General features: G+C 43.1%; 2 protein-coding genes across 2 annotated transcripts in view; one reads left to right on the forward strand and one right to left on the reverse strand.

Annotated features, from left to right (window-relative positions):
* LOC124012170 (small conductance calcium-activated potassium channel protein 3-like) overlaps positions 1-17,894 on the forward strand; it is a 46,093-nt gene extending 28,199 nt beyond the window's left edge. Inside the window, exon 10 of the mRNA XM_046325647.1 lies at positions 17,774-17,894. The gene's annotated coding sequence lies outside the window, so the exon portion shown is untranslated. The remainder of the gene's footprint in view (positions 1-17,773) is intronic.
* Positions 1,153-13,689, reverse strand: LOC124012171 (40S ribosomal protein S27). The gene is made up of 4 exons (XM_046325648.1): positions 13,593-13,689; positions 12,727-12,835; positions 3,667-3,777; positions 1,153-2,197 (listed from the first exon to the last, which is right to left on the reverse strand). Exons 1-4 carry the CDS (start codon positions 13,596-13,598, stop codon positions 2,169-2,171), a joined length of 255 nt encoding a protein of 84 aa, XP_046181604.1. The 5' UTR covers positions 13,599-13,689; the 3' UTR covers positions 1,153-2,168.
* Positions 17,895-25,113: the final 7,219 nt, after the last annotated feature.

Here is a 25,113-nt window from a genome sequence, read left to right on the forward strand (position 1 = left end):
CATGGTGAAAAAAAATGTATGCAATTTCATAAGAGTAACTAAATAAAGCAATAAAATGGATGGAATAAATGTAGAATGCATATTTCACCCATTTTGGAAATATTTCAACAAAAAACACTACTCTTGATTGCAACATTATCCGAATAACAATCCAAGTGTATATTGTTTTGTTAGCCAGCATGTGCACGGAGTGTCTACTAATAAGTTGTAAATATATTTTTCCAGAGCTTCATAATTGTAATTATGAAAAATGTATTCAGTTTTACCTTTCACTTACTGTGAAATTACGTTTCTGTATCATCTCCAAATATCTGCTTTTTACTGAAAATTGTATAATTATTTCTAACACTGTAAATCAAGTTATATGCACTTTGTCAGACAAGTCTTATTTTGGTGTAAAATGGTTCAACTTAAAGGGCAATTCCACCAGTATTCAAAACTCTCCAGCACCAAACCAGTGTCCACGTGTAAAAACAGCGCATTTCTTGTCTTTAAAAAACGGGGCAAGATAGATGCCGCTTTCAAACGAACGGGGAAATCAGACTGGGTCATTTTAAACGGTCAGCAAACTCAGAATTCCAAGTCGGAAACTCTGGCATCTTTCTAGAGCTCAGACACGTCATGTTGTCTTACACCTTAAAAGTACAACGTTATTTTCAAAACATTGCAATGAGTTTCTAGCCCAAGGGAGGGTGTTTTCTTGCTCCCCACTTCACCACAAATCGTATAGTTGGAAAATCAGTTCTTAAAATGGCTTAACGTTTGATTTAATCAGATAGAACTTGGCATTTATTTCTACAAAACTTAGAAATGTGCCATTTTCACATTGACACTTGTGCTGGATAATGAAAAGTGGTGGAGCTTCCCTTAGATGCACTATTGTAAAGTGACTGTTCCACTGGATGTCATAAGGTGAATGCACCAATTTGTAAGTCGCTCTGGATAAGAGCGTCTGCTAAATGACTTAAATGTTAAATGTTTAAGTAGCCCATGACAAATTGTTAGTTGATATTTTCTTTAAATTCACTCACCAAATTGTAACTGGCTATGAAAAGTATGCAAATAGCCCAACTGGGTAATCACCACAAAACTAACATTTGACACCTAAAATGATCAAGTGTAATTTCACAAAATTGTCATTGGTCACTGAGATTAGGATCTGTACTTGCCCATTTCCTTTATCAGATTTTGCAGTTGACAATTTCCACAACATTCTCATTACCGCAACAGTTTGTCCAATAGAAGTAAACAAATCCATTTCCGAGAGAACATTGCCCCCCCTGTGAAAAAGCCAGAATTAAACTGAAAATACAAATATCGAAATTTAAATTACACAATGAAATTCACATCACTCTTTCCTAATTGGATCTTTTCTTGCCGTTTCAGTATTGAGAAGGCCAAGTTGGTTAAAGGGATTGTTTGAGAAGAACCTCATTCTGAAGGCGTCCAAGCAAATACATGTACTTGTGCTCATCTAAGGACTACACCTCTTGATCATGCATCATATGTGAATAAACACTTAACTGATTTTAAACTTCCTGTAAAAACTCCAAAGTGAGATGCATGTTGACAGACATGATATTATCGTTTAATGTATACTTATAGTTTATCGTTGTTCTTTATGGACAAACTACAGGTTTTATTCAAAGAAATTACGTTTTTCTAAAGTAAAATTGTATTAAATGACTCGAGAAGTTAATCCGAAAAAGGTAATGAAAACTGAAAATGTACAAAATTCAGGCGAGAACGTACAATTTAAAATAAGACACTTTGCCAAAAATGTTGACCTTAGTTGATTTTTGCAAACACATCATGGTTTTGTAAGACAATTTGCTACAGACATGTATAAAAATTTCACGTGAATTACCCAACTGATGTAGATAAAAACATTTCAATCCCAATTTAGGCAAATATTGAAAAGGAAACAAAAAAGTACAAACCACCCATTCTTTAGACAAAACAATTGTATTAAAAAAGATTGGTTGAAGAGTTCAGTTACTGCAACAAAGTGGACTATCACATTGAATGAGTAATCCCATCTGGTGTCCAGGCGTCATGAGCACTTCTGGATCAATCTTTCTTGGGTGCAGTATCGAGGCTGGAGCTGCTGAAATCAACATGTCCAACCCCTCCACTCTTACATTTTTACAGGAGCATCAGAAGTACAACTAATGCTGCTTCCTCCTGAATGAGCACCCTGAAGGAAAGAGAAAATGACAGAGTCAGGCCACTAAGAATCTGAGGAGAGTTGCGGGGAGCAATGTGAAACCAAATGAACATTTATAGCACCTAGTGCTAAACTGTCAGATTGAATGGCACTAAAGCTTTCACTGCCAAAACAATCATTTCAAATCTTCTAAGTCTATAGTAAGGTTACGCAATGTTTGAATGGAATAGTTCGACATGATTGTGTTCAGGTGCTGGGCCTCACGAGTGGGGCAGCGGTCTGAGGAGTCACTACAGACCCGGGTTCGATCCCAGGCTGTGTCACAGCCAGCCGTGAACCTAGACCCACGAGGCGGTGCACAATTGGCCCAGCGCCATCCGGGTTAGAGGAGGGTTGGTGCGGTTGGCTTCCGGGTTAAGCGAGCAATGTGTCAAGAAGCAATGCGGCTTGGCAGGGTCGTGTTTCGGAGGACGCATGGCTCTCAACCTTCGCCTCTCCCGAGTCCGTGAAGTTGCAGTGATGGGACAAAACTACCAATTGGATATGACGAAATAAAGGGGGTATTAAAGTTCAAAAAATGTCATCTAATATACATTTTTTTAATTATCGTGTTAAAGTGCTTTTGAAGTCAGAAATTCTTCAACCAATACGATTCAAGCTAGCTAACGTTGCTAATAATACAGTTAGCTAGCTTGCTTAACATTGACAATGTTCAAACTAGCTACATTATCCACATTAATAAGTTTGTAAAAAAAACTACTTTGTCGTCATCTTTTGGTAGAAAGGGTGCGAGGTCAGGGATGAAACGTCACAACTCGGGTAACATTTCTGTTCCCCACTTGTAATAACGACTTGGAGGACCACTCAAGTGAAACTTTCCAGTCGGAACTCGAACTTCCAATAACTACATAAATAAATAAGACATTGCTGCTGTACCTAAAACTGCTGGAGACATTCAATTATTTAAGAGACGGTCCTCTCCAACTTGAGTTGGAAAATAAAAGGGGGCGCACACACACTAGTGATGTGCGGGTTTAACAAACCTGCAGTTATATGGGGGCCGGGCGGGTTTTAAGGTCATGAAATATTGTGTGGATGAAAGGCAGATTGTGGCGGGCAGGTTGAATGAAGTGAAAACAATGCAGTAAAATCCATAAATGTATAATTGTGAGATTAATATCTATAGGCAGATATATATATATTGGGGAAAAAACTCAAGGTTTTTTATCTGGCATTAGAGTATAAGCCTAAACTTTAGGGCCTAATTTTACACGTGCCAACTTGCCAAATGCTTTTCGAAACATGGGAATAAAAAGGTATCTTTTTTTTTTTTCGACCCACCGAAGCAAAAAAAAGACAAGGGAACCAACTGTAGGGCGCACTTTCTATATTTGCAGGTTAGGGTTGTGCGGCCTTCAGATTTTCTAACAGATCGGCAGTTAGTTTATTAGCAATTGCTAGTGGGTGCAGGTGAACCCACACAAAATGAGACTACTGACCCTCTGTGAGACGTGCTTTGCCTCCAGTGGGCTGACACAGAACTGTGGAGCAACCCACACACAGCACAACAGTCTGGGCGTGGCTGAACACCGTTGTGATCTTGTAGCATCCTGAGGGAAACAAAAATACAATCATTAAGACACCAGGGCTCTAGACGAGGGCTGTGGGGGTCACAATCAGCCGCTGGTGATTGTCAAGCAAATAACTTATCGTCTCATGGTAATTGACCGTTACTTAAACATTTAGAATCTCCTGGCTTCCACAAGCAGCGTACAAGCCACTGATGTAGACCTTTGGAACATTACATTTTAAGAAGTCTAATAAATCCTTGTAATATTGCCTACACCTTCACAAGTCCATCATTTTAGATCGACTACATTTTCATGTTTCTTTAGACCCATTTCAAAAGTAGTCCATTTCAAATGAACAGAATAGCATACTCCGAGTAGTCCTTGTGTTAGGTCCTAATCTGGCTATGCCATATGGCTGTGGGCTACACTATTTGTTTAGAATTCTGTGGCATTTTATGGATATTTTCTCCAAAAGATTTGAGTGCGTACATGAGGCTATTCTGTGTTGAGCAGTTAAAGAAATAGGTACTCTTACAGTGCATTCGGAAAGTATTCAGACCCCTTAACCTTTTAATAAAAAAAAAAAGTTAAGAGCCTTATTCTAAAATTGATTAAATAAACATTTTCCGTCATCTACACACAATATCCCATAATGACAAAGCAAAAACAGGTTTAGACATTTTTGCAAATTTACAAAAGTATTCAGACCCTTTGCTATGAGATTCGAAAGGTGCTTCCCGTTTCCATTGATCATCCTTAATTTTTCTACAACTTGGGAGTCCACCTGTGGTAAATTCAATTGATTGGACATGATTTAGAAAGGCACACACCTGTCTATATAAGGCCCCACAGTTGACAGTGCACGTCAGAGCAAAAACCAAGCTATGAGGACGAAAGGAATTGTCCGTAGAGCTCCAAGACAGGATTGTTGAGGTACAGATCTGCGGAAGGGTACCAAAAATGTTCTGCCGCATTTAAGATCTCCATCATTCTTAAAAATGGAAGTTTGGAACAACCAAGACTCGTCCTAGAGCTGGCCGCCAGGCCAAACTGAGCAATCCGGGGAGGAAGGCCTTGGCCACTCCTCAGTAAAAAGGCACAACAGCCCACTTGGAGTTTGCCAAGAGTTTGCCTTTATTTAACCAGGTAAGCTAGTTGAGAACAAGTTCTCATTTGCAACTGCAACCTGGCCAAGATAAAACATAGCAGTGTAAACAGACAACACAGAGTAAACAATTAACAAGTCAATAACACAGTAGGAAAAAAAAAAAAGGGGAGTCTATATACATTGTGTGCAAAAGGCATGAGGTAGGCAAATAATTACAATTTTGCAGATTAACACGAGTGAAATGATCAGATGGTCATGTACAGGTAGAGATATTGGTGTGCAAAAAAGCAGAAAAGTAAATAAAAATAGTATGGGGATGAGGTAGGTAAAAATGTGTGGGCTATTTACCGATAGACTATGTACAGCGATCGGTTTAGCAGCTCAGATAGCAGATGTTTGAAGTTGGTGAGGGAGATAAAAGTCTCCAACTTCAGCGATTTTTGCAATTCGTTCCAGCCACAGGCAGCAGAGAACTGGAACGAAAGGCGGCCAAATGAAGTGTTGGCTTTAGGGATGATCCGTGAGATACACCTGCTGGAGCGCGTGCTACGGATGGGTGTTGCCATCGTGACCAGAGAACTGAGATAAAGCTTTACCTAGCATGGACTTGTAGATGACCTGGAGCCAGTGGGTCTGGCGACGAATATGTAGCTAGGGCCAGCCGACTAGAGCATACAAGTCGCAGTGGTGGGTGGTATAAGGTGCTTTAGTGACAAAACGGATGGCACTGTGATAAACTGCATCCAGTTTGCTGAGTAGAGTGTTGGAAGCAATTTTGTAGATGACATCGCCGAAGTCGAGGATCGGTAGCATAGTCAGTTTTACGAGGGTAAGTTTGGCGGCGTGAGTGAAGGAGGCTTTGTTGCGGAATAGAAAGCCGACTCTTGATTTGATTTTCGATTGGAGATGTTTGATATGAGTCTGGAAGGAGAGTTTGCAGTCTAGCCAGACACCTAGGTACATAGATGTCCACATATTCAAGGATGGAACCATCCAGGGTGGTGATGCTGGTCAGGCGTGCGGGTGCAGGCAGCGAACGGTTGAAAACCATGCATTTGGTTTTACTAGCGTTTAAGAGCAGTTGGAGGCCACAGAAGGAGTGTTGTATGGCATTGAAGCTCGTTTGGAGGTTAGATAGCACAGTGTCCAAGGACGGGCCGGAAGTATATAGAATGGTGTCATCTGCGTAGAGGTGGATCAGGGAATCGCCCGCAGCAAGAGCAACATCATTGATATATACAGAAAAGTCAGCCAGATTGAACCCTGTGGCACCCCCATAGAGACTGCCAGAGGACCGGACAGCATGCCCTCCGATTTGACACACTGAACTCTGTCTGCAAAGTAATTGGTGAACCAGGCAAGGCAGTCATCCGAAAAACCGAGGCTACTGAGTCTGCCGATAAGAATATGGTGATTGACCGAGTCGAAAGCCTTGGCAAGGTCGATGAAGATGGATGCACAGTACTGTCTTTTATTGATGGCGGTTATGATATCGTTTAGCACCTTGAGCGTGGCTGAGGTGCACCAGTGACCGGCTCGGAAACCAGATTGCACAGCGGAGAAGGTACGGTGGGATTAGAGATGGTCAGTGACCTGTTTGTTGACTTTGCTTTCGAAGACCTTAGGCAGGGCAGGATGGATATAGGTCTGTAACAGTTTGGGTCCAATCCTTGGGGATCTCAGACGATATGAAAGAGAGGTTGAACAGGCTGGTAATAGGGGTTGCGACAATGGCGGCGGATAGTTTCAGAAATAGAGGGTCCAGATTGTCAAGCCCAGCTGATTTGTACGGGTCCAGATTTTGCAGCTCTTTCAGAACATCGGCTATCTGGATTTGGGTAAAGGAGAACCTGGAGAGGCTTGGGCGAGTAGCTGCGGACGGGGGGGCTGTTGGCCGAGGTTGGAGTAGCCAGGCGGAACGGGATGGCCAGCCGTTGAGAAATGCTTGTTGAAGTTTTCGATAATCATGGATTTATCGATGGTGACCGTGTTACCTAGCCTCAGTGCAGTGGGCAGTTGGGAGGAGGTGCTCTTGTTCTCCATGGACTTCAGTGTCCCAGAACGTTTTGGAGTTGGAGCTACAGGATGCAAACTTCTGCCTGAAGAATCTGGCCTTAGCTTTCCTGACTGACTGAGTGTATTGGTTCCTGACTTCGCTGAACAGTTGCATATCGTGGGGACTATTCGATGCTATTGCAGTCCGCCACAGGATGTTTTTGTGCTGGTCAAGGGCAGTCAGGTCTGGAGTGAACCAAGGGCTATATCTGTTCTTAGTTCTGCATTTTTTTTTAACAGAGCATGCTTATCTAAAATGGTGAGGAAGTTACTTTTAAAGAATGACCAGGCATCTTCAACTGACGGGATGAGGTCAATGTCCTTCCAGAATACCCGGGCCAGGTCGATTAGAAAGGACTGCTCACAGAAGTGTTTTAGGGAGCGTTTGACAGTGATGAGGGGTGGTCGTTTGACTGCGGCTCCATAGCGGATACAGGCAATGAGGCAGTGATCGCTGAGATCCTGGTTGAAGACAGCAGAGGTGTATTTGGAGAGCCAGGTGGTCAGGATGACGTCTATGAGGGTGCCCTTGTTTACAGATTTAGGGTTGTACCTGGTGGGTTCCTTGATGATTTGTTTGAGATTGAGGGCATCTAGCTTAGATTGTAGGACTGCCGGGGTGTTAAGCATATCCCAGTTTAGGTCACCTAACAGAACAAACTCTGAAGCTAGATGGGGGGGGCGATCAATTCACAAATGCTGTCCAGGGCACAGCTGGGTGCTGAGGGGGGGGGGGGTCGGTAGCAGGCGGCAACAGAGAGAGACTCATTTCTGGAGAGAGTAATTCTCAAAGTTAGTAGTTCGAACTGTTTGGGTATGGACCTGGAAAGTATGACATTTACTTTGCAGGCTCTCTCTGCAGTATACTGCAACTCCTCCCCCTTTGGCAGTTCTATCTTGACGGAAGATGTTATAGTTGGGTATGGAAATCTCAGAATTTTTGGTGGCCTTCCTGAGCCAGGATTCAGACACGGCAAGGACATCAGGGTTAGCAGAGTGTGCTAAAGCAGTGAGTAAAACAAACTTAGGGAGGAGGCTTCTGATGTTGACATGCATGAAACCAAGGCTTTTTCGATCACAGAAGTCAACAAATGAGGGTGCCTGGGGACATGCAGGGCCTGGGTTTACCTCCACATCACCCACGGAACAGAGGAGGAGTAGTATGAGGGTGAGGCTAAAGGCTATCAAAACTGGTCGCCAAGAGCGTTGGGGACAGAGAATAAAAGGAGCAGATTTCTAGGCATGGTAAAATATATTCAGGGCATAATGCACAGACAGGGGTATGGTGGGGTGCGGGTACAGCGGAGGTAAGCCCAGGCACTGGGTGATGATGAGAGGTTGTATCTCTGGACATGCTGGTTGTAATGGGTGAGGTCACCGCATGTGTGGGAGGTGGGATAAAGGAGGTAACAGGGGTATTAAGAGTGGAACTAGGGGCTCCATTATGAACTAAAACAATGATAACTAACCTGAACAACAGTATACAAGGCATATTGACATTTGAGAGAGACATACAGCGAGGCATACAGTAATCACAGGTGTTAAATTGGGAGAGCTAGCTAAAACAGTAGCGAAAAAAGTAGGTGAGACAACAGCTAATCAGCTAGCACAACAGCAGGTAAAATGGCGTTGTCTAGGCAGGGAGGGTCGGATTAACTACACACAGAGCCTGAGTGCGGCTGGGGCCGACAGATAAAACATAAACAAGCAGAATGGAGTACCGTGATTAATGGACAGTCCAGCATGCATCAGCTATGTAGCCAAGTGATCAGTGTCCAGGGGGGGCAGCGGTGGATGGGGCAGGGAAGCTGGACTGGCGAGTGTTATCCAGGTTTTTTTTAAACTGTCTGGCTGTGCAAAAGGTAAGCCGCTAGGAGTGGCTAACAATGACTAAATAGCTTGTAGCTAGTTAGCTGGTTAGCTTCTGGAGGTTCTTGAGTGTGTTCTAAAAATAATAGCGATTCCGTATCACATTGGATGAGGCAGGTTACCGGAAGGTATAAACAAATTAAAAATCGAAAAGAGATAGAAAGTAAGTATGGGTCCAGTGAGTGTTTGGGATGCGGCGATTCAGACGGTTAGCAGGCCTGTGCTAACAAGCTAACAGTTAGTCGGCCAGGGCTAAACAAGATAGCAGTTAGCGGACCGGGGCTAAACAAGCTAGCAGTTAGCAGGCCGAATTAGCAAGCAAGCAAGGAGATAGCAAGGGCTAGAAAGTTGGCCTTTGGGGGATGTTGCGATGGGGTGAGTGTTTATTCCTCTTCATGCGGTGACATCGAAAGACCGGTCGTGGGTCCGGCCGGATATTGTAGCCCAGGAGTATGCGTCGGTGGTAGCACAGGAGCTCTGGCCAGGCTAGCTTTAAGCTAAGTGGGTGGAAACGCTAGCCAGGAGTAATCATCCGGAGTTGCGGTTAGCTAGATAGCTAGTTGTGAAGAATCCAGCTGAAAATGTTCCGTTTACGGTGGGAATCCGGGGATAAAAAATTAAAAGGTTAGCTGATGACCGGTTAGCTGAAGACCGCTAGCAATGGTTTGCTGACTGATAGCTTCAGTTGAAGGGTCCCGGATCTAAAGTAGATATAAATACTTTAGAAAAAAATAGCTACATTGGGTGAGGCAGGAGAGTATTTAGAAGTTGAGGTTTTTCAAAATGTTTTAAAATATATTTTTTTGCATAAGTATACATTTTAAAAAGATATATACAAGGGACACGACACGACGTCCGACTGCCACGCCATCTTGGTACTGATGAAACCCTGCTCCAGAGCACTCAGGAACTCAGAATGGGGCAACGGTTCACTTTTCAACAGGACAACGACCCTAACCACACAACCAAGACAACGCAGGAGTAGCCCAACCAGAGCCCAGACTTGAACAAAACTAAAAATAGCTGTGCAGACTTGAACAAAACTAAAAATAGCTGTGCAGCGACGCGCCACATCCAACCTGACACGAGCTTGAGAGGATCTGCAGAGAAGAATGGGAGAAACTCCCCAAAGACATGTGTGCCAAGCTTGTAGTGCCATACCCAAGAAGACTCAAGGCTGTAATGGCTGCCAAAGGCGCTTCAACAATTTAAAGGGTCAGAATACTTACACTATCGTTCAAAAGTTTGGAGTCATTTAGAAATGTCCTTGTTTTTGAAAGAAAAGCACATTTTTGTCCATTAAAATAACATCAAATTGATCTATGTCGACTAATGTTGTAAATGACTATTGTAGCTGATGGAATATCTACATACACGTACAGAGGCCCATTATCCATAACTCCTGTGTCCCAATGGCACGTTGTGTTAGCTAATCCAAGTTCATAATTTTAAAAGGCTAATTGATCATTAGAGAATCATTTTGAAATTGTTAGCACTGCTGAAAACTGTTGTTCTGATTAAAGAAGCAATAAAACTGGCCTATTTTAGACTGGTTGAGTATCTGGAGCATCAGCATTTGTGGGTTTGATTACAGGCTCAAAATGGCCAGAAACAAATAACTTTCTTCTGAAACTCGTCAGTCTATTCCAAGCGAGAAATTGCCAAGAAACTGAAGATCTTGTACAACAATGTACTACTCCCTTCACAGAACAGCACAAACAGGCTCTAACCAGAATTGAAGGCGTGGGAGGCCCCGGTGCACAACTGAGCAAGAGGACAAGTACATTAGTGTCTAGTTTGAGAAACAGACACTCACAAGTCCTCAACTAGCAGCTTCATTAACCTCTTAAGTCGACCCTCTACTTTTTCGAACATTCTGTTAAAAATTGTGCAACATTTCAGCGCCCTGCTACTCATGCCAGGAATATAGTATATGCATATGATTAGTATGTGTGGATAGAAAACTCAGGCGTTTATAAAACTGGTTAAATCACGGCTGTGACTATAACAGAAAGTGCGTTTCATCGAAAAGTGCAGGAAAATCTGATCACTGAAAATGGAATAATATCCATGCGCCACTTCAACCAATTGATAAAGGTGAACCAGATTAAATGGGGCCGAGGTTGCAATACCTACAGCTTCCACACAATGTCAACAGTCTTGTCATTTGCCTAGGCTTTGTTTCTTGGTCAAACGAAGAAGAGACGGCCCATTTCTTCAGGTCTCCGACCGGATATTTTGGTTGAGATTTACCCGGACATTATTTCCAGACGTACAGCTATTGAATATACGTCGCCTCGTGATCAATTCGATCGCTTATTAACGTTTACTAATACCTAAAGTTGCATTACAAAAGTATTTCGAAGTGTTTTGTGAAAGTTTATCGTCAACTTTTTTAATTTTAAAAAATGACGTTACGTTCTAAAACGCTATTTTTTTCCGTTGATCACAGTCTTCATAGATCGACATCTAGGCTATATATGGACAGATTTAATCGAAAAAAGACCCAATAGTGATGTTTATGGGACATCTAGGAGTGCCAACAAAGAAGATGGTCAAAGGTCATGAATGTTTTATATTTTATTTGTGCGGTTTGTGTAGCGCCGACTATGCTAATTATTTTGTTTACGTCCCCTGCGGGTCTTTTGGGGTGTTACATGCTATCAGATAATAGCTTCTCATGCTTTCACCGAAAAGCATTTAAAAAATCTGACTTATTGCCTGGATTCACAACGAGTGTAGCTTTAATTCAATACCCCGCATGTGTATTTTAATGAACGTTTGAGTTTTAACGAGTGCTATTAGCATTTAGCGTAGCGCATTTGCATTTCCAGATGTCTAGATGGGACGCCTGCGTGTCAGGTAGGAGCAAGAGGTTAATTAGTACCCGCAAAACACCAGTCTCAACGTCAACAGTGAAGAGGCGACTCTGGGATGCTGGCCTTCTAAAGCCATCTCAGACCGTCCAATAAAAATATGATGAAGATGGGTAAAAGAACAGACACTGGACAGAGGAACTCTGCCTAGAAGGCCAGAATCCCAGAGTCGGCCTCTTCAGACTTAAATAGCCATCACTAGCACCTTAGGGGCTGCTGCCCTATATACATAGGCTTGAAATCACTGGCCACTTTAATAATGGAACACATTTTGCATCTCATATGTATATACTGTATTCTATTCTAATCTATGCCGCTCCAACATCATCCAAATATTTATATATTCTTAATTCCATTCCTTTAGAAGTGTGCATTGTTGTGAAATTGTTAGATACTACTGCATTGTTGGAGCTAAAAACACAAGCATTTCACTACATCCGCAATAACATATGCTAAACATGTGTATGTAACCAATCAAATTTGATCATCATAAGGCCTACTTTGCAATCAACATTTAATTGGGAAGGTTTTTTGCGAAAGTCTTTACAAAATGTTCAAGCAGCACATGACAATTGTACTTCGCATAGATTAAACCAAGACTAGACCAAACTTTTTTTTGAATACTTGGTCTGCATACCCATTGTTGATTGAATAAATCTTGATATATATAGATATATATATATCTGAACAAAAAACTAATGTGATCAGATACATTTTTCCCCTGGCACCCTAGCGACCAATTCAAAATTGATTTGTCACACTGCCAAGTCAAAGTGTTGCAAATGCCAGTGTTCTGGTCACAGTTGAGTCCTGCACACATGTAGTACAATTACATGCCACACTGCATCCTCTGAGACCAGCGTCATTAGTGCCTGTGGTGTATTCACTAGATCACACAGTAGCAAAAGGACCAAAAACAGGGTTATCTTAAATGGACAAATACTGCCAGGTCCCCCATTTCAGCAAATATGCTTCGCAATAAATAGTCATAAGTACTGAACTCAATTATGCCACTGAATTCAGAACAGACAAGGTGGCTGATTCAAACTCATAAATGCAATGAAGGAAACAGGGACCTACCTGGGCACTTAACATCCATGAAGTAAGAGTTTGGGCTCTGGACAAGACGCTTCTTCTTGTGGCTCCTCTTCTCCTCCTCAGGGGATGGGTGCAACAAGTCTTTTGCGAGCTGCAGGATAGAGTGGACAAGCAAGACTGCTTAGAAAATTACATTTAGTTTGAGTAGATAAGCAATTGTCACTTGTCAGCAATTGTCCTACAAGTGACAATAAGGCAGTGCATTTAACATTTGTCAACTAATTGACAACCTAATCCAGAGCAAACCATGAATGATATCGACATGCAGTCAGATAGGTACACAACACATGCGATAGTTTCGCTTACAGCCAGATGAGTTGCACACGAACTAGAAGATGGCATTATAACAGGGACCTTCCTGGGAGTGATACTTCACAGGAATTGCAATTAATTTGCAATCTAAAACCTCTCATACTGCCTAGATGTCTTTGTTTACTGGATTAGATATCGTCAACGTTGACCAACGGTCTTCCCTTTCCTTATTCGAGGAAATAAAATACATGTCACCTGTTATTTGTGCTATACCTGCACTAGACTTTCTACGAGATCATTCAATATAGTGGATGCAATTGTACGTATATTCAGCCATATGGTAGCTAGTGTTACATTCTCAGGTTACTCATCTCCATGTTTGCGATATGTACGCCGCCATCTTGTATCACACTGCGCCACTAATCAGCGCGTATATGGAATATTATGATAATACCTCGACACTGACTGGAACGACAGAACTCAAAACACACAACAGTCAAAACACGAATTAATTTTGCATTGACTGACTCCAAGACGGTCACCCAAAGCCCCATGTTAACGATAAAAGTGTGATTATGTCAGGCTCGGGTACTCACTGGCATGTTTGCGAAGAAATAGCCGTTGCCTGAAAGAAGGCATGATCGGAAACAAGGGGTTTCTATTGACGCTACTTTGGTGCACGGGCAGGAAGTGAGTGAATTGAATGAGGTTGGTGGACATATTTGTAAGGTCAAAACTAATTTATTGACAGATTTAACAAGTTTTCAATTAAGGTACATATTAAGCCACCAGGTGTATTTTATTGATCAGACCTCTCTCGAAATGTCATATCCCCAGCCCCATGGATGACAGAATACGTCACAGTCCATAGGCCTACCCTACATAACATTCAAAATAATGATTGTGAGCAATTACACTCATCACAATGAGTGATTGTGACACTGACTGTTCACATACCTAAATATGAACATAGATTTGCTATTTTACTACTAAATCAATGTTCCTTACTGTAAAACATATTACAGCATCCCTGCTGTAAATGTACAGGGATGCTGTAATGTTTTACAGTTAGGAAAATAGTACTGTAAATTATATTACAGCATCTCAGGTGTAAAGAAAAATATCACTATTAAGCTGGCAGCTCTGGTGCCAGTAGAATGCTGTACATTTACAGGGGAAACTTCTACAGTGTAGGCTTGAAGTCTGCGTCTACGAAAGCTAGACAGGCTAGGGAGAGCATCCAGAAGACAAAAGTCAACGCAGCATAGGGTGTTCCTAATGGGGGTCCGTAACAATCCTCAGTTCTGATTCGTCATCTCTTCTCACCCCTAGGATAAGCATACAAAAATACAAAATAGAATGAGAGAGAGAGAGAGCACCAAGACTGTTACTCTGTAGGTAAAAAAGACAGGTGACTAGGGGACCTTATTAGCTAACTAATAAAACATTGCTAGAGCCTAATACCACAGATTATTTTACAAGACTCAACTTTTTCCTTTCTTTCTGTGGCGCCAAATGTTTGCATACTACTGGTAAAGTGAATAGGTTTAGCTAATACATTATGGGACAATGTTGTTTAATATAATAATAATAATAATAATAATAATATATGCCATTTAGCAGACGCTTTTATCCAAAGCGACTTACAGTAATGTGTGCATTTCTATGGGACAATGTTGTTTAAATTAAACAAATGGTTAGCGGGAGAGGCTATAAGGACACTCCTGGTCTGCAAAACACTGATTTATGTCGCAGCTGAGGGCAGAATGAACTCGAATCACACAGGGTTGTGTGACAGCTAGGACACTCACTGTGTCCCGGTGTTGTTGCCGTTCATGCTCTCCCCGTTGAGTAGTAGACTATATCACCATGACATCTAGATCGCTACCAATATTAGCTATTTCTTATGTAGGCTGCTATTCTACTTGAAATATAATCATTGTGAGGGAATGGAATGGATGGAAGAAAGCAGTGAGATATGCAACATAGCGTTATGTTTCTGCAAAATGTTCACTGCTAGAGTGCGAGGCCAAGAGTGAGTGGCGCTTCATATTGGTTGTGCAGGGATCAATCCCCCCCCCAGGTCTTCAGGGCTGAGCCACGGATATTCGGAATGTCTAGTGACGTCCCTGCTTCCAACTCTACCCAAAGCTGCTTGGGGGTAAGGTGGAGGAGGCTAATCCCCAGCATGGGCTCCTGTCAGAGCGGAGACTTCAGCTGGCCCTTCGCTATTTATGGTGCTTTCAAGACCGCTGGGAACTTGGAAAAATCCATGTCAAATCATAACTTCATTGATCTTCAGGTCAGAAAGTCGGAGCTCTAGAAAGATGCCATTTTGACAAAGCAAAAATTCGATCAACATATTGATTGTTGTACTCGCACTGCTAAAACTCTCAACCATTGTTATACTACCTTCCAGAATGCATATAAGGCCCTCCCCCGCCCTCCATTCGACAAATTGGACCACAATTCCATCTTTCTCCTCCCATCCTATAGGCAGATGCTCAAACAGGAAGCACCCGTGGTGAGGACTATTCAACACTGGTCTTACCAATCGGAATCCACGCTTCTGGATTGTTTTGATCACGTGGACTGGGATATGTTTAGAGAAGCTTGAGAAAATAATATTGACACATATACCGATATGGTGAATGAGTTTATCAGGAAGTGCATAGGATATGTTGTACCCACTGTGACTATTACAAGCCATCAAATAAAGCTGAGCTGCTTGAATTTTTACCCCAGGAGTGGCATAAAGTCACCCAACATCAATGTGAAAGACTGGTGGAGAGCATGCCAAAACACACGAAAGCTGTGATTGAACATCTGGGTCATTCCACCAAATATTGATTTCGGAACTCTTCATAAGTGTCACAATCGTTGTAATAACATTCAGACCAAAGCGTGATATGGGTTCCACATGTTTAATGACTCAAACGCACAAAAAACAATAACGAGCAAACGACACGTGCTCATGGCGTGCTCACAGGCAACTACACATAAACAAGATCCCTCAAAACACAGTGGTGAAATGGCTGCCTAAATATGATCCCCAATCAGAGACAACGATAAACAGCTGCCTCTGATTGGGAACCATACTAGGCCAACATAGAAGTAAACAACCTAGATTACCCACCCTAGACACACCCCGACCTAACCAAAATAGAGAATAAAAAGGCTCTCTATGGTCAGGGTGTGACAATAAGTTAAAACATTCATATTGCGTTGTTTAAAAATGAATATTAACTTATTTTCTTTGCATTATTTGAGGTCTGACAACACTGCATCTTTTTTGTTATTTTGACCAGTTGTAATTTTCTGCAAATAAATGCTCTACATGACAATATTTTTATTTTGAATTTGGGAGAAGTAGTTTATAGAATAAAACAAAACATTTCATTTTACCCAAACACATACCTATAAATTGCAAAATGATCAGTTTCTCTGGTTTTACTATTTATAGTTATGTGTTTGGGTAAAATGAAATGTAATTTTTCACAGAGCTGTATATACTGTATTGTATTCTATACTACACCACTGACTGTTAAACAGCCATCTCCAGCACATCAGAGGCTGCTGCCTACAGACATAAATTAGGAATCACTGGCCACTTTAAGGAAATGAAACACTAGCCAATAACGTCTCCGTATCTTGCATTACCCATCTCATATGTATATACTGTATTCTATACTATGCCACTGTATCTTAGTCCAATGCCGCTCTGACATAATGTATATATGTATATATGTATATATATAAATCCATTCCTTACTTAGATTTACCTGGATTTTGGGTATATGTTGTGACTCTGTTGGATATTACTTGTTAGATATTATTGCACTGTCGGAGCTAGAAGCACAAGCATTTCGCTACACCCACAATAACATCTGCTAAACACGTGTATGTGACCAATACATTTGATTTCATTTTTGATTTGATGATTATTCAGAGATATTGACCTCACAGTAAGCCAGATTCGAGTAACTTACATTTCAAGATGTGGACTCAAAAGCTGCACTGACAGATAACGTTAAGCTAAATAACTAACATGAGGGACTACCCATTCGAGCTAGCAGTGCTGCTTCATTAGAATCCTAGCAAATTTTATGAGCAGGGTTTTGACAGTTATTGTCGATTAGCTATCTGGACACTGAATCCAACTGTTGGAGCTCTGTTCACCTCCTGGGCAAAGTATCACTAACTAACCAATAACTGTCTAATCAAGTACTTTCCAAATATGCTAAATATTACAACTAAAAATAGCTAGCTAACTCAATTAGCTGGCTAACATTACGCTATCTATTGAAAAAAACAAAGCTGTATAGCTGGTAACATTTTTTCCAATTTATAGAAGATGGACATGCGGAATTGAAGATGCAGCTCAGCTAACAGAGACGGTTGTTAAATTTGCAGGAATAAATTAGTAGATTGTGTGTATGTATGTGTGTGTTTACAATATACAATTATTTAGCATTTAACTGCATAGATGGGTTGACTGACAACTTCACATAAACGATGTCCGCGCTTCCATGGTTCATAAGTCAGCCTGTTGTGATTCTGGATGGTCAGATTGCTAGCAAGAATGACACTGCCATGTGTGGGAATCATAAGTGGCTTATTTCAGCATGTTTCATCGTGTTATTGATACCATGTCTTGTTTTGAGGTGTTTTGACTGATTTGATGTCAATGCAAAATGGCTAAAATTCACTAGCTAGCTAACCAACAACTGTAACAATGTATTTGAAATCACAAGTGGTCATTGTGGTCATAATATAGGAAATCCAGGAAAGCAGAACATCAGACAGCAAGGAAGAGAGGGGAGCAGACAGGACAGAGCGCGAACACAGGAGAAGATAGAGGTGAGGCCCACACAAGACAAACATGGCATATTCCTCTCAAGCCAGAAGTAGTCCTTGCTAAACTTTACCTCTCAAAGAAAGTAAAGATGCCACTTCTGACATGTGCTGTGTATATAAATTGTTAAGCCCTGATATGTTCCTATCACTGAAAGCAATCATACAGGCCGCGCTGACCATTCCAGTTAGCAGCTGTGAGAGATCTTTCAGTGCATTAAGACGCCTACAAACTTGGTTTAGGAGCCCAATGACCCATGATAGAATGCATCATGACAATGATATACATACTAACACGCTGGGGAAATAGTGAAGTCATAGACAGGTTTGCACCTACAGTTTAATTTTGTTTAATTTCTAATCTTGATGGATAGACTAACATCCTGGTACTGTGTTATATAACTCACAAACATTGTGAATATTTATTTGTAGAAAGGGTTGCATGCTCGTATGTGTGTAAAATTGTGAAGTGTTGTTCCTACAGGGGTGTTGGAGGGTGTGTATTTGTTTTTGTGTAATTAATTAGGTAGAAATATTGTCCTGTAGCTAATTGACCTTGGAATATGTGATTTATTACCACAAATGCTATAAAATCATTATTTTCAAGCGTGTTTGGTGACTGCGTTTGTATATATTATCTGCAATAGTTGTCCCCTCTGCCCCCACTCTAAATTATAATACAAGCCTATTGCTAATGTGAGTTCATGCAGTTTGTGACTGAAAAATTACACATTTACCTGATTTGCTTGATATTAATAGTTAACAATTATATACTTAACAAATAGTAAGACATTTCTGTTCTATTAAATGCTGTGTTTCTGTAAAGGGATGGTTTTCACTCTAGCTTCATGCAGCTAATCTGGGTGTATGGTCACTAGAGATGGCTTGAGCTGACAAATGAGTTAAAGACTGCATTCCATAGACAAGATGTGGTGGGTGTAACCGGGATAGGGATAGCCTGGAGGAGTAGAACATAATCCTTAGTCTCAAAATCATCCTTGCATCTGGGAGACTAAGCCGGGTGGGGTTTAAAACAACACCCCCCTGTGTAGATAACAACAGGATGAACCCAGGGTGGCTTATTATGCCCCAATCTGCATGGGATGGGTGGAACCAGCCAAGACTAAGCATTTTTAGATCTACTATATAAAGAACTGCAATTCTGTAAAGGTTAAGCTCTCGGCAACACGCACTTCAGAGTGTGCTGTCGACCAGCTTCATTTTTGCAATAATTAATCAATGTGAAATAAAGATTAATTGTTTGAATAGTTGTCCAAGTCTCTCTTAGTGTACACAAATTCCACGACAAGTTCCAATTTAATCCCATGAATGGCAGCCTAAAATCCCAATTCTTGCTAAATTGCACGTAACTACAATTTTCTTTAAATGAAAAACATTCATGTGGTTTAGGCTGCCTGTCACGGCTTTCTTCTGTTGAAGGAGAGGCGGACCAAAACGCAGCGTGGTTATTTAGATACATCTTTAATAAAGATGAAAATAGAACAATATACAAAAACAAGAACCGTGAAAAACCGAAAACAGCCCTATCTGGTGTAACAAACACAAAGACAGGAACAATCACCCACAAACCCCAACACCAAACAGGCTACCTAAATATGGTTCCCAATCAGAGACAATGACTAACACCTGCCTCTGATTGAGAACCATATCAGGCCAAACACAGAAACAGACAAACTAGACACACAACATATAATGCCCACTCAGATCACACCCTGACCAAACAAAACATAGAAACATACAAAGCATACTATGGTCAGGGTGTGACAGTACCCCCCCCCCTCCCAAGGTGCGGACTCCGGCCGCAAAACCTGAACCTATTGGGGAGGGTCTGGGTGGGCATCTGTCCGCGGTGGCGGCTCTGGTGCTGGACGTGGCCCCCCCCGTCACCATAGTCTTAGTCCGCCACATTGTCCGCTTCCGTGGCCTCCTAACCACGGTGACCCTTCTAAATGACCCCACTGGACTGAGGGGCAGCTCAGGACAGAGGGGCAGCTCGGGACAGAGGGGCAGCTCGGGACAGAGGGGCAGCTCGGGACAGAGGGGCAGCTCGGGACAGAGGGGTAGCTCGGGACAGAGGGGGTATCTCCGTACTGGCTGACGACTCTGGCAGATCCTGGCTGACTGGCGGCTCTGGCAGATCCTGGCTGACTGGCGGCACTGGCGGATCCTGGCTGACTGGCGGCACTGGCGGATCCATGCTGACTGGCGGCTCTGGCTGCTCCATGCTGACTGGCGGCTCTGGCTGCTCCATGCTGACTGGCGGCTCTGGCTGCTCCATGCTGACTGGCGGCTCTGGCTGCTCCATGCTGACTGGCGGTTCTGGCTGCTCCATGCTGACTGGCGGCTCTGGCTGCTCCATGCTGACTGCAGACTGGCGGCTCTGGCAGCTCCTTGCAGACTGGCAGCTCTGGCAGCTCCTTGCAGACTGGCAGCTCCTTGCAGACTGGCAGCTCTTTGCAGACTGGCAGCTCCTTGCAGACTGGCAGCTCCTTGCAGACTGGCAGCTCTGGCAACGCTAGACAGGCAGCAGACTCTGGTAGCGCTGGCGAGGAGGAAGGCTCCGGCAGCGCTGGACAGGCGGGAGACTCCGGCAGCGCTGGAGAGGAGGAAGGCTCCGGCAGCACTGGACAGGCGGGAGCACCTGTAGGGATGAGACGGAGAGACAGCCTGGTGCGGGAGGCTGCCACCAGAGGGCTGGTGCGTGGAGGTGGTGACGGATAGACCGGACCGTGCAGGCGCACTGGAACTCTTGAGCACCGAGCCTGCCCAACCTTACCTGGTTGAATGCTCCCAGTCGCCCTGCCAGTGCGGCGAGGTGGAATAGCCCGCACTGGGCTATGCAGGCGAACCGGGGACACCATGCGCAAGGCTGGTGCCATGTAAGCCGGCCCATGGAGACGCACTGGAGACCAGATGCGTAGAGCCGGCTTCATGGCACTTGGCTCGATGCCTACTCTAGCACGGCCGATACGCGGAGCTGGTATGTACCGCACCGGGCTATGCACCCGCACTGGGGACACCGTGCGCTTCGCAGCATAACACGGTGCCTGCCCGGTATCTCTAGCCCCCCGGTAAGCACAGGAAGTTGGCGCAGGTCTCCTATCTGGCTTTGCCACACTTCCTGTGTGCCTCCTCCAATAATTTTTTTGGGGCTGACTCTCGGGCTTCCATCCACGCCGCTGTGCTGCCTCCTCATACCAACGCCTCTCCGCCTTCACCGCCTACAGCTCTTCTTTGGGGCGGCAATATTCTCCAGGCTGTGCCCAGGGTCCTTTTCCATCCAACTCATCCTCCCATGTCCTGTACTCCTCGCGCTGCTCCTGCTGCCGCTGCCTGCCTCCACGCCGCTTGCTCTTCTTTGGGGCGGCAATATTCTCCAGGCTGTGCCCAGGGTCCTTTTCCATCCAACTCATCCTCCCATGTCCTGTACTCCTCGCGCTGCTCCTGCTGCCGCTGCCTGCCTCCACGCCGCTTGGTCCTGTTGTGGTGGGTGATTCTGTCACGGCTTTCTTCTGTTGATGGAGAGGCGGACCAAAACGCAGCGTGGTTATTTAGATACATCTTTAATAAAGGTGAAAATAGAACAATATACAAAAACAAGAACCGTGAAAAACCAAAAACAGCCCTATCTGGTGTAACAAACACAAAGACAGGAACAATCACCCACAAACCCCAACACCAAACAGGCTACCTAAATATGGTTCCCAATCAGAGACAATGACTAACACCTGCCTCTGATTGAGAACCATATCAGGCCAAACACAGAAACAGACAAACTAGATACACAACATAGAATGCCCACTCAGATCACACCCTGACCAAACAAAACATAGAAACATACAAAGCAAACTATGGTCCGGGTGTGACACTGCCACAATTTTGATTATTTTGGAACTGCACAGTGTCTGTTAATGTTAGCATTAATGTGACCAACAACAGCTTTTTGTAATACCAATCAAATATTGGCGTTTATGAAAACATTGCAATGAAATTATACATTTCAAGTTGCCACCCCGTAGCCATGAAGTGCTTTCAAAGGCTGGTCATGGCTCACAACAACAGCATCCTCCTGGACACCCTAGACCCACTCCAATTCGCATACCGCCCAAACAGATCCACAGATGACGCAATCTCAATCGCACTCCACACTGCCCTTTCCCACCTGGACAAAAGGAACACCTATGTGAGAATGCTATTCATTGACTACAGCTCAGTGTTCAACGCCATAGTGTCCACGAAGCTCATCACTAAGCTAAGGACTCTGGGACTAAATACCTCCTTCCGCAACTGGATCCTGGACTTCCTGACGGGCCGCCACCAGGTGGTAAGAGTACGCAACAACACGTCTGCCATGCTGTTCCTTAACTCAGGGGTGTGTACTTAGTCCCCTCCTGTACTCCTTGTTCACCCATGACTACATGGCCAAACACGACTTCAACACCATCAGTAATTTTGCTGACAACACAACAGTGTTAGGCCTGATCACCGACAATGATGAGACGGCCTATAGGGAGGAAGTCAGAGAACTGGCGGTGTGGTGCCAGGACAACAACCTCTCCCTCAATGTGAGCCAGACAAAGGAGCTGATTGTGGACTACAGAAAAAGGAAGGACGAACAAGCCCCATGAACACCGAAGGGGCTGTAGTGGAGCGGGTCAAGAGTTTCAAGTTCCTTGGTGTCACCAACAAACTATCATGGTCCAAACATACCAAGACAGTCGTGAAGAGGGCACGACAAAATCTTTTCCCCCTCAGGAGACTGAAAAGATTTGGCATGGGTCCCCAGATCTGGAGTGCCAGAGGCGTTCATAAATTCAGACCGTTGCCAGATTGTCCATTTGTAAATTCAGAGCATTTCACTCTCAGAGCGTTCAGAGCGCACACACACCGAGGAGTAGGGTTGACACCGGTCATATTCAACGGGTTTTGAGCGTTTGTAAATTCATCAGTTATTCTGCGAATTAACAAACGCACCCTGAATCATCATTTATCACTGCTATGACATCACCAGACACACCTCTATTGTTGCATGGTGCAGTGGTTATTCCTTTAAAAGTTGCGTCATACTGCAGCACCGCTTGCGGGCTGCCGCAGAATTCTATGGCACGTTATTTAAGTGTCAGCCATTGTTGCCATTAATGCTAGTTAGTGCTAGTTTAGGCATCTTTGAGAAGAATTTAGCTTAATTTATTTGATTAATATTATGGTGTTTCTATTCCAAGAAAAACAAAACCGTCAGGGTTTCCATGAGGAAAATATGTCGCTGTACAACGTGACCGGTCTGGAGTAGGCTACTAAGTGACTGCGAGTGAAGTGCAAAATAATCCTAACATTTACACACCCTAATTGTAGGCCAATACCCAAACGGAGATTCAGTGAAAATAAAAATCTCAATGATTTATCAAGACCAGTCCCCATGCTTGTCTCAGAGAAGCGCGAAACAGTGGTGAAAAAGTTGACCACAGGCTATTGTGGTCTATTGTGACATTTGCTTCAAATCCTATTACAGCAATTGGATGACTTTGGGTGTTACAGTAAGCAACAATTTGTTGCCTTCATTAGCCTACTTCATTCCAATATTTCTGTCATTCAGTGATATTTATTCCCATAGTAATTCGTTATGGATCCATCCAGATGTGGAGCAGGTTGAGAGCTTCAAGTTCCTTGGCATCCACATCACCAACAAACTAACATGGTCCAAGCACACCAAGACAGTCATGAAGAGGGCATGAAAAAACCTATTCAACCCTCAGGAGACTGAAAAGATTTGGCATGGGCCCTCAGATCCTCAATAGGTTTTACAGCTGCACCATCGAGAGCATCCTGATGGGTTGCATCACTGCCTTGTATGGCAACTGCTCGGCCTCCGACCGCAAGGCCCTACAGAGGGTAGTGCGTGCGGCCCAGTACATCACCGGAGACAAGCTTCCTGCCATCCAGGACCTCTATACCAGGCGGTGTCAGACGAAGGCCCTAAAAGTTGTCAAAGACTCCAGCCACCCTACTGTTCTCTCTGCTACTGCACGGCAAGCGGTTCCGGATCGCCAAGGCTAGGTCCAAGAAGCTTCTAAACATCTTCAACCCCTACTCCATAAAAGTCCTGAACATCTAATCAAATGGCTACCCAGACTATTTGCATTGCCCTCTTCTACACTGCTGCTACTCTCTGTTATTATCTATGCATAGTCACATATTACCTCAATTACCTCGACACCGGTGCCTCCGCACATTGACTCTGTACTGGGATCCCCTGTATATAGCCCAGCTATTGTTATTTTACTGCTGCTCTTTTATTATTTGTTATTTTTATCTCTTACTTTTTTGAGGTATTTTCTTAAAACTGCATTGTTGTTTAAGGGCTTGTAAGTAAGCACTTCACTGTAAGGTCTACACCTGTTGAATTCAGCGCATGTAACAAATACAATTTGATTTGATTTCTTTCTGTTTTACCGCGGTATTGTTTTGATATCAAGTATCGTGATACTAAACCTGGTATCGAAGTCAAAATTCTGGTATCGTGACAACATAGGTTGCCCTCCCCTGCTCAGACGTTGCGTGCTTCAACCAATGGTTGCGTGCCACGTCATTGATTGTGCCATCGACTGATAGATTGGTAGTGCAGAGATAAGACAGGGTGCTTAAATAAAAAATGTGCTTTTAACTAAAACTGTCATAACTGTGATATAATTTATTGCTTTTCTGACTTTCGTGACCAATCTACTTGGCTGCTAGCTGTTTGTAATATTTTGCCTACTGAGAGAGATGTCCTTACATAAACGCTTGGTAATGCTTTCGCCGACAAGCTTTATTGAAATCTGACATGCCAGGTGGATTAACAACAAGCTAAGCTGTGTTTTGCTATATTGCACTTGTGATTTCATGAAAATTAATTATTTTTAGTGATTTAATTTGAATTTGAGACTCTGCAATTCAGCGGTGGTTGATGAAAATGATCCCACTAACGGGATGGGTGCATCAAGAAGTTAAAATACCCAGCAACAATGGATGCATCCCAGGATATGTGGTTTCCAGTTTACATAGAGTCAAATAAAGTTTGTTCGGGGCCATCGATGTGTCTGCTTGCAGGGGAATATATGCGGTAGATAATACGGTTGACATTTGATTGTGAGGAATTCTAAGTCAGGTGAACAGAAGGACTTATATTATTTATATTATTATTATTATATTATTATTATTATTATTATTATTATATACTTGAGTTCCTGTATGTTGTTATGATCA

The sequence above is a fragment of the Oncorhynchus gorbuscha genome, linkage group LG24 (assembly GCF_021184085.1).
Source record: "Oncorhynchus gorbuscha isolate QuinsamMale2020 ecotype Even-year linkage group LG24, OgorEven_v1.0, whole genome shotgun sequence".
Taxonomy (NCBI): Eukaryota; Metazoa; Chordata; class Actinopteri; order Salmoniformes; family Salmonidae; genus Oncorhynchus; species Oncorhynchus gorbuscha.

What these genes read in the sequence shown, in the direction of transcription:
- LOC124012171 (XM_046325648.1), bottom strand. An exon ending in CATGGATGTTAAGTGCCCAG is followed by an intron (nt 3,778 to 12,726) that starts GTAGGTCCCTGT and finishes TGTTTCCCTCAG; the next exon opens with GATGCTACAAGATCACAACG. An exon ending in CAAAGCACGTCTCACAGAGG is followed by an intron (nt 2,198 to 3,666) that starts GTCAGTAGTCTC and finishes TCTTTCCTTCAG; the next exon opens with GGTGCTCATTCAGGAGGAAG.